The 9,711-nt window shown below is 45.7% G+C and overlaps 1 protein-coding gene across 1 annotated transcript in view; it reads right to left on the reverse strand.

Moving 5' to 3' along the window:
- Positions 1–7,536, reverse strand: part of SLC36A1 (solute carrier family 36 member 1) — a 40,846-nt gene extending 33,310 nt beyond the window's left edge. The window contains exons 1-4 of the mRNA XM_007448027.1: positions 7,394–7,536; positions 2,289–2,379; positions 1,220–1,308; positions 652–747 (exon numbers count right to left, since the gene is read on the reverse strand). Of these exons, the coding sequence (XP_007448089.1) occupies positions 652–747; positions 1,220–1,308; positions 2,289–2,379; positions 7,394–7,536 (419 nt within the window). The remainder of the gene's footprint in view (positions 1–651; positions 748–1,219; positions 1,309–2,288; positions 2,380–7,393) is intronic.
- Between the last annotated feature and the right edge of the window lie 2,175 nt (positions 7,537–9,711).

The raw sequence follows: 9,711 nt of genomic DNA on the forward strand, positions 1-9,711 counted from the left end.
TCCCTAACAAACCCATTTGTTCTGGCTCACCTCACCTCCTCCTTGAAGCCTTCCTTCTCCTGCCCAGTACCCTGACCCGAAAGCTCCTATCACGTGCGCTTCTCATCTGCCACGGCGGACAAGAGCGTCTTTAGGGCTCCTCCCTCTCAGGGCTCCTGCGGTGTATTTCTAGCTCATGACTCTCTCTACTGGTATATCCTTTTCCTGATCTCTTGTTCTCAAGATTCCCATGCATCTTTCTCCGTCTATTGGAGGGCCAGGACTACATAATATCCCTCAGGGAAACCCCCCTCCCTATACCTAAAATTGTTTTGTACCACTTATAAGAGTATGCTTAAATATATCTGTTGACCAAACAAGGGGATGAAATATAATCACTGGTCACAGGCTGTCAAAGCTGGGAGAGCCCTTCAATATCTTTCAGGCCAGGCCCCAAGTTTTACCAATGAGGAAACTGAGGCCCAGGGAAAGGAGAGGTCACACAGCCCAGGGTCACACAAATGACCACTGGCAGAGCTAAGCTAGAATTCAAGTCCACAGACCCAAGCAATGCTCTTCCCACGAGCTGCACTGTCTCCCACACCTCACCTCCCTATCTGAAGGCCTCCACACCTGGTGGCCACAGCCGCAAAGAAAAAGGAAACCCATTACCTTCCCCAGTGGGCGTTGTTCCGGAGCCAGGAGATGGGGGTGGCTTCCAGGCCATACATCACTGTGTCCCCATAGTCCACAAAGGGCTTGTTCAGTCTGGGAGGAGGGGAGGGAGAGGAAGGGCAGAGTGCAGGGGTCAGACAACGACAACAACAGAACAAACATAGCTCACGGGAGACCTGGGCCGGTTCCCCATCAGCCACCCTAGACATACCGCTGAGTCCTGGGTCTGATGCTTTCAAGGAGCTGAAGTCTTATGTTAATGGGACGATTACTTCCCTTATAATTAACAACCATCTGGTAAAACTTTTCAATGGGGTAAATATTATAAAGCACGTAAAACCAGAATGTGGTCTCTGTCCACTGGATATAAGAAAGTGCGACAGATGACAACAAGCTAACAAAGAACACAAAAATCGCCAGGGAAAGGCAGTGCTGTGATGACTAGCAGCCACCTTCAGCCGGCACAGAGTCCAGAGTGATCTGTGTTAAGTGCTCACTTTCAGTGTTGGCAATGGAACCCCAAAGGACAATCTGTCACTCGAGAAGTGGCTCGGAGGGCTCTCACCTGTGGCAGAAGTGGTGAGCGCACTTCACCAGGATACCCATGCAGTGCACAGCCACGAGGCCTATCACCAGCAGGCTGAGGGGACCCATCTGCAGACAGGCGTTGTGGGTAAGAGCGGGGAGAGACAAGCAGACAGAATTAGAACTGGATTTGCAAATGATGAAAACTTTACGAGGGAATCTTCCAATGACAGAACTTCCGGCAGAGCTTTCGAGAGACAAATGTGCTCACAGAGGTGAGCTGAGCAGGACGGGCATCATCTGGACCTCAGCAGGCCTTCTAGAGAATTAATCTCCCGGAGGGGAATGACACAAGATAAGGCTATTCCGAGACTGTTGCCAATTAGCAGAATAGAAGGCTCCTGGGACTGCCTGGGAAGAAGAGACAGGCTAAGGGGTGGTGGAAGGGGGAGAGTTCTCTCTAGAGCAATGCCACAAGACCGTCCTTAGTGGAGGACAATCCCTGTCTCTAAGCTTCTCCAACTTTAAAAGAAACAAGAATGGCTTTGGACAGGCAGCCTATAGGGGGAGAATCATGAAAGAAAAAAAATAAGATTCTCAGAGTTGGCCATCTAAGGGTAGGGCATGGAAGGACAGTGTAGAAAATGGACAGACTTCTGCTACTAACTCATTAGTTAATATTATTGATAGAAACTGCCAGAAACTTTTCAAGTACCTCCTCCTCGCCTCAAAGTAAGCTCCATGAGGAAAGGAATCGTTGTCTGTTTTTATTCACTGATAATATTCTAAGAGTCTAGAACAGTGCCTGGCACACAGAAGATCCTCAATAAATACCTTTAGATGATATGTATATATATAACTGACTCACTTTGTTATAAAGCAGAAACTAACACACCATTGTAAAGCAATTATACTCTAATAAAGATGTAAAAAATATATATATATATATATCTTTAGATGAATGAACACCTGAACTTTGCTTTTTCTCAACTGAATTTGAAAAAGAAAAGCTTCCCATTTTAAAATGTTTTCCATGAAGTAAATTAAAATAAAACCACTGTCTCCTAAAATTTGTCACAATAATTCCTTGCACTGACACAGACCCTTACCAAGATGCCTGCATTTTTCACGGCCAGAGGCAGCCCCAGGAGTCCTGTGCCAATGTTGCCTTTTAATAGGTGGATCAGGGTCTGGAACCATCTGAAGTGGGAAGAAGGCAGACAAGGGCATGTTAATAATAATGAGAGCTAGCATTTACTGAGCACTTAGCACTGTGCTAAGCACCTTCATGAGTTATCTCATTCAATTTCCAGAACAACCCTATGAGATAGGTATTAACTTCACCTTATGCATGAGGGCGCAACTTGCTCAAGGCCATGTACCTTGAGTGTGAGCCTAGATGCTGTCTAACCCCTGAGCCCACTCTCTTAGTCACTGGGCTATAAACTCTGTTCCCTGAAGCATCTGAAAAGTCCACCTCTCTTGGAGATTAGATCAGAGGGACAGTGGGGGTCTGCAGTCCCTGGTGTACTTTTATTAAAAAAAAAAAAGTCAAATGCCTAAGATTGGAGAAGCCCTCTTCACACAGTCACCTAGTTGATCCTTCTGCCTTGAGGACACAGTTTTCCCTCATCTGTTGTACAGACTGTCCGCCTGAAGCTGCAACTGTAAAGTCTCTCAAGTGTCCTCATTATTTTTTCACTCAACAAATACCATCTATGTTGTGTTAATGCAGTGGTGGAAATCAGCACGAACCAGACACAGACCTCAGTCTCTAGAAACTAATAAAAGTCTCCAAGGAGATAAGGCAGACACATTAACAACCACCCAAGGTAGAAAGATCCCTGTCCTAGGAAGAGTCTAGGAACAGTGCCCAGGGAGGGGCAGGGAGGTGAGGGTTTGTAGCGTGCAGAGACCTGGGCCGAGCCCAGCTGGGCCCTACGCAGGGCTCTGTGTGTGCCAACAGGGAAGAAGAGCCTGGGAACACTCGCCCAGACACAGGTGTGAGCACAGAGAAGTGCGTCAGCTCTGTGGCCGCTCAGGTTGGGCGAGGATGGGCATTCCATACAGAATAGGAGCTCCTCAAAGGACTTACGTCAGTGGCCTCATCTTTAGCATTTTCCATCCTCTGTTACTCCAGCAGGACACAGAAAAGATCAAACATGGTACCACAGACTTAATCAGGATTTTGCCCCTGGCACTGTCTGGAAATTCTTCTGTGCAAATAACCTAAATACCTCATAAATGATGCTTCCACATATTTTTTCAAATCTGCAATTAAGTAGAAACTGAAAGCAAGTCATGTGTTAACTTGTAAAGACCATAATAAATAAGACCCATCTACACTCTCTGGAAAGGAATTTTACTTTCGGTAACCTTTCTCCCTCTACCTCCAGGAAGAAAATCTCTTGACCTTCGTACTGTCTCCCAAGCTTCTCAGGCAAGATGAAGAAAACTGCTTCTAGTCTGAATGAGAAGAGGCAAGCGCTCTCCTGGATTAAACTAAAGGACTGTAAGGGTCCAGGGGTGACTCATTCATTACCAGTGGCCCGTGACCAGGAGATTAAGCACAGGATGATGGACTAAGCAAATTTCTATCTTGGCAAATGTTTAATCCACTTAAGGGCAAAAATAAGCACTGTATCAAGACCACCTGCCTACCAGAGGCCTCTCCAAAATGCCTCTGAGCTGGGTTTCATGGGAGATCAGGTCCCTCCAGCCCTGGCTCTGCCATTAACTCCACATGGCAACTCCCTTCCCTTCTCCGGGCCTGTTCTCTCATCTGTAGAGTGAGGGGACTGGACCAGAACAGCATACTTCAGCTCTGAAACAGCAGGATTCCAGGCAACTGACCAAAATCATGCTTTTTAATCAATGGCCATGAGCTGGGATTACCCAAACCCATATGACCTATCACAAAATCAACTCCATGGACTGCAGAGTCTTAACTGTGGGGGGGTGGGAGGGAGAAATAAGCCTCACAAATCTCTGTCGTCTCTTTACGTTCCAAATCTGTTCTTGTATACTTGTTTGGTCTTAGGTCCCCTTTATACACTTATAAATTATTGAGGATCCCAAACAGTTTTTGCTTATATGGATTATGTCTGCTGACATATATTATATTATAAATTAAACCAAGAAATTTTAAAACATTTATTAATTTAAAATAACAATAAACCTATTACATGTTAATAAAAATAACCAATTTTTAACAAAAAGTAACTCTATTTTCCAAAAAGTATAATGTGAGAGGAAGGACACTATTTTACTGCTTTGCAAATCTCTTTAATGTCTTGTTTGACAGCTGGACTATCTACTTCTGCATTCAAGCTGTTGTGATATGTTGTTTTGGTGGAATTACCTGAAGAAAATCTGTCCTCACACAGACATGTAGTTAGTATGTATCTTAATAGCCTCTTCCGACAATTGTGATAGTTTTTCTTTGATACTACACCAAAACTTGACACATGTAGTTTCTTAGAAGTTAGTTGTAATGTGGAATCTGACCTTTTCATCCTCTATTACATGAAAACCCACTGGTAACCTTGCTCCTTGGATGGATCTTTTACCCACGCACAATTTTCTAACATCGCCCTTTGGTCACCTGGGAAGATACTGATTCCCTGAGCTATGTGGATCTTCCAAATGCTGGCACATTTCATTATACGATATCAAAAAAAATCACATTCATTAATATCATTCCTAATCTCATCAGAAAAGTCTTTGAGCAGAGGGAAGCTGTCAAGGTCACAGTGCTGGATACGAGTTTTTTTTTTCTGATTTTGCTCGAAAGCTCAAATTTCATTGTGGGCAACAAATACTACTGATTGTTTTTCTTGAGGTGACGGTCTCATTACTGTCATTTTCAAGAAAATGTCTGCCAAGTACTCAGGTCTGAATGACCTATAGTTTGTTAGTTGCTCAGCAGAAATATTGCATGTGTACTTTCCACTCTGTCACACAGAATATTAAAAGACCTGTATCGAAGGGTGAAGATTTAACAAAATTAGTAATTTGACTGCTTCATCAAGGATGTGCTTAAGTGAAACCAGCTTATTCTTTGTATATGTATATGTGTGACAGTGAAAAATACGATGACAAGCATAATTTGGTGCCACCGCCTTGATTTACACTAAGGCGCCAGCAATTTTACCCATCATTTCTTCTGAACTATGAGTGCAAATGTCAACACAGTGAAAAGACAAATCACATCTTAGTATTATTATGAAAACAGTTTTGACTTCGTGGGCTTCTTAAAATGGTCTTGGGAGCCCTAAAGGGTCTGAAGACCATACTTTGCAAGTGGCTGCTCCAGATAACCTACAGAAGACCAGTTTCAGTCAACTGGTTTCTCAGCCTGCCAGCCTGGTTAAAAAGTATCAAAGCCTGATCAAGAGCAGTATCATGTAGCTCAATAGGGCAACAAGAAAACTTTGCCCAAAACACTAAAAAATGAGGCTGTCATCAAAGCAGTCGACAGCTTGATAACATTCAAGTGTTAGGAAATACCCTCACCAAACACATCATCGTGGAAGCATCTGGGGTTCCTATGTGCACCCCTGATTAGGGATTTTTACTGAGCCCTAAACGCTTAGAAGAGCCTGGTGTGTACATGCTTTTTGTACATGGAACGAAGTACATATACTTTGTACTTTGTTCCATGTACTTTTTCCATATTCCCTGGCGGTCCAGTGGTTAGGGCACCACGCTTTCACTGCCAGAGCCCGGATTCAATCCCTAGCTGGGGAACTAAGATCCCGCAAGCCTCGCGGCCAAAAAAAAAATAATGACAAAAAAAAGGAAAGAAAAAATAAAAATGAAAATCTAGACCCCATACGGCAAGCACTGCATAGACAAGCTGATGCCTAAGAACAAGGAGCAAAAACTGGAAAGGAAACTAGAGAGAGAGAAGCTTGGAAGAAGCATTTCACAGTAACAAGAGGGACTTCTGAAGGGAAGCTATCAAATGTCATTGGCTGCATCTGACACTCCTTCCACCTGGGGGAAGCCAATTAGGTAGGTAAGGTTAGGGAAAAAAGAGGAAAGACAGTCCTCACTGCTGCCAGTTGTGGTCTAAGCAATATTTTCCATCAGTTAACACTGCAAGCAAATGGGGGAATCTAAAATAGCATGCCACAGGAGAAAGAAGTTATGGAGACTGAATCTTTATGAGCAGAAAATCAGCTAGAAGTGGAGAGGGGCTTATAATGTGGGCCGACCATCTCCCCTAGTTCTGAGTTCACTAGGGAAAATGCCCTGCACTAGGAGAGATTGCAGCTAGGCAGAGCTTCACCAGTAATGAACTCCAAGAGAAGCTTCCATGGTCTCCTTGGGCAGTCACAGTGGGACAGTGTGAGTCAAGGACATAATGGATCCCTCAGTTAAGTCACACCCAACCCACAAGGGAACAGAGCAGGTGACGGTAAAGCTTGAGGGATAAACAGAAGGGCTGCCAAAGATGGAATGTTGGGGTCCAGAGAAAATGTCGGGGCTCTGCTGACTTTCAGAACTGAGCCAGACAACTCAATGGAGTAGAAAACCCTCCTCTGAATCTTTTCATTTGAACGGTGAGTCGGTATAGCTTCAAAGGGGCGGGGGGGGGTCCTCAATTTTATCTTACATTTGAAAAAACTGAGGCCCATAGAGGGCCACACTCACCCAGATGAGACTTGGGATTCAGTTTCCAGGGGTAAGACTTAAGCCCTCCCAAGGGCATGCAAAGCAGATCACCTTTAAAAACCCCTTGAATCTTTTAAGGGCAGGAGAAGTTATGCCTCCCTCTTCCTACTTCTTCCGCCAAATGTCCCAGTTGATTGGTGATGGGGACAGAAGTCTGGGGGAGACTTTGCAAAGGAGGCTTCCAATTGGACTTGGAGGCATTTAAGGTTCTAGCACAGACGACTCATGGTTCTACATTAAGAGAATGTTCTCTCTAGAAGTTTTTCTGATGTTCAGGCTCTTACTCGGCACCAGCCTTCTGGGACCACACAGGTGAAATGAACAAAGAATAAGAAACAGACTAGAGAGTGGCAGACAAGAAGTGCAAATCTCAGCACCATTACTCACTCCATCTCTTTTATCTCTTACTTTCACCTGTAAAGTAGGGAACTGACAAAATAGGGGAGCAAAAATAACTCTAATGGAGATTAGTTACTAATACAGAATTTAGGAATACAAACCCCACCCAGGAGGGTAGACAGGAACAGCTACTTACGTTGTGCTGTTGCTTCCTCCGAACCGCTGGTAGGATCCCGGCGAAGAGAAGTTGTTCAGGCCTTCGGACGGACTCTCTTCCGGGCTCACGTCGGTGGAGCTGTAGTCACGGTAGTCCTCGTTCCGAAGTCTCTGCGTGGACATGGTAACTGGGGGGACAGGGGCAGTGCTAAGACCTCCAGTGGCTGGGACCTTTAGCTCCAAGCCTGGAGTCGGCTCTGGGGCATTGCCACAGTAGCTCAGTGACAGCTGCACTATGGATTAAGTACAGTGAGGTTGCCTGATACCAAGAGAAATGAAAAAGGTACAAAGTACACATGGGCGGGCTGAGCTCTCTTGGCTTCTCCCTCGCAACCTATCTAGTCGGTGCCACACTCATAAGTTTCTAAATTTGCCCGCACACCTGGACAGAGCAAAGGTGAGGCACGGCTTGGGAGGGATGGGGGAAGATGCAGACAGGCACTTCTAGGCAGCCTTTCCCATTCCTTAGGTTGGGATTAACAACTCCTTCCTTTGAGCTAATTTCTTGGACCCTGAACAATACTGACATTGTATCTACATCCATCTTCCCCAAGAGCAAGCTCTCAGAGGATGGGAACCTAAATATTCCTAGCTGTATTCTATTTTTCCTCTGCATTCAATCCAGAAAGAGCCTCTCCTGCATTCCAGAAATCCCTTCTACATCATCGAATTCTGCTCAAACTCGCCACCAGGCCCCAGAGCCACAGATGACCTTCTCTTTCTCTCTGCCGTGACTTCTGGTATGTCCTACACTCTTTGGAGGTCACCAGTGGTGCTCATTCCCTCATCCTAGGACTCTTTTCTTGCAACCAGCCTGCATACTGAGAAATGGCAGCTGAAAGCAGCACAAAGGATGACCAGAAGCATGAGAGGTGCTCACCACTGGCCCTTGTAGCAACATCTCCCCGCCACAACCCTTCTCCTTTTTTGCCAATTTTTCAAAAGCTGGTGAAAGAATAAACCCTGCCTATTGTGTGCTGAGGAAGGATGGTGAGGGTGGTGTCCCATGAGTGGAATTTTTAATAATTATACACCAGAAAAGAGAAATACAAGGGCTTGGCTAAGATACACTATAAGGATACATTTTGAGAGCTGTGTAAGCTCCCAGGATCCTAGAGACGGTTGCTAAAAGAGCCTTCGGAGGTCACTCCAAACTACTCATTTCACAGATGAAGAATCGTTCCCCCAAAAGATGAAGGGACCTGCTCTGCTACAGCCAGGTAGCACCAAGCCGTAAACATACATCCTGACGCCCTGCCTAAATCTGGAAACACCTACTGAATACACTGCCAGTTGCAGTGATGGAATATCATAATGAGAGAGTCAACTTCCTCCAAGAATCCACAATCAAGTAAGAAAGAAAAGGCTCACGAACGTTAAAAATTACCAATAAAAATCCTTCTGACACTTAGCAGACTGGCACAACCAGCTGCCTATAAGGGGCTCTCCCCCAGCACGTGGCTGGATGCCCATCCTTAGTCTGATGTGCTATCTCAGATGCCTGGTGAAGAGACAGGACCTCTGATGGCCATCACAACACACTGTCCCGCCCAACATCCATCACTAGCTGCCAGAGGATAGACAGCTCTGTGTCAAGTGCTCCCAGAGGTCCAGTCCCAAGGGACTCTTTGGAAACTGACCCCACCTAGCACCTGAGTGATCCAAGGGTGGTCTCATTTTCTCCCACCAACTATAATGGAGGAAGGACCCCACGTAATTTCACGAGGAAAGTGCTTGACAGAAAGCCAGTGAAGGGCTTGGAAGTCCCAGAGAGGATCCTGCCTCACTTCACCACCAGAGCCGACTTTGCTAGATATCTAAGTCTGCATCATTTACTCACATGGTGGAGGAATTCAAGGAAGTCATCTAAGCTCTGGGGCAATGAAATTCATAAGAGGGCCAGGAAACAAAAAATCTATTTAGTATCTCAATATGAACAGTTGAAAGCTGCTATTCAGGCAAAAGCAATTAAATTAATTTCTATGAATGTCAGAAGGCCTGGGTGCTAAAGCTGCCTCTAACACCAGTTTGCTCAGTAGCCTGGAACAATTCTCCTTATATCTCTCAGGTCTTAGTTCCACATGCTCAAAAAGGCGGGGGTGGGGCTTCCCTGGTGGCGCAGTGGTTGGGAGTCTGCCTGCCTATGCAAGGGACGCGGGTTCGTGCCCCGGTCTGGGAGGATCCCACATGCCGCGGAGCGGCTGGGCCCGTGCGCCATGGCCGCTGGGCCTGCGCGTCTGGAGCCTGTGCTCCGCAATGGGAGGGGCCACAGCAGTGAGAGACCCGCGTACCGCAAAA

This window comes from Lipotes vexillifer, unplaced genomic scaffold (genome assembly GCF_000442215.2).
Source record: "Lipotes vexillifer unplaced genomic scaffold, Lipotes_vexillifer_v1.1 scaffold121, whole genome shotgun sequence".
Classification (NCBI taxonomy): Eukaryota; Metazoa; Chordata; class Mammalia; order Artiodactyla; family Lipotidae; genus Lipotes; species Lipotes vexillifer.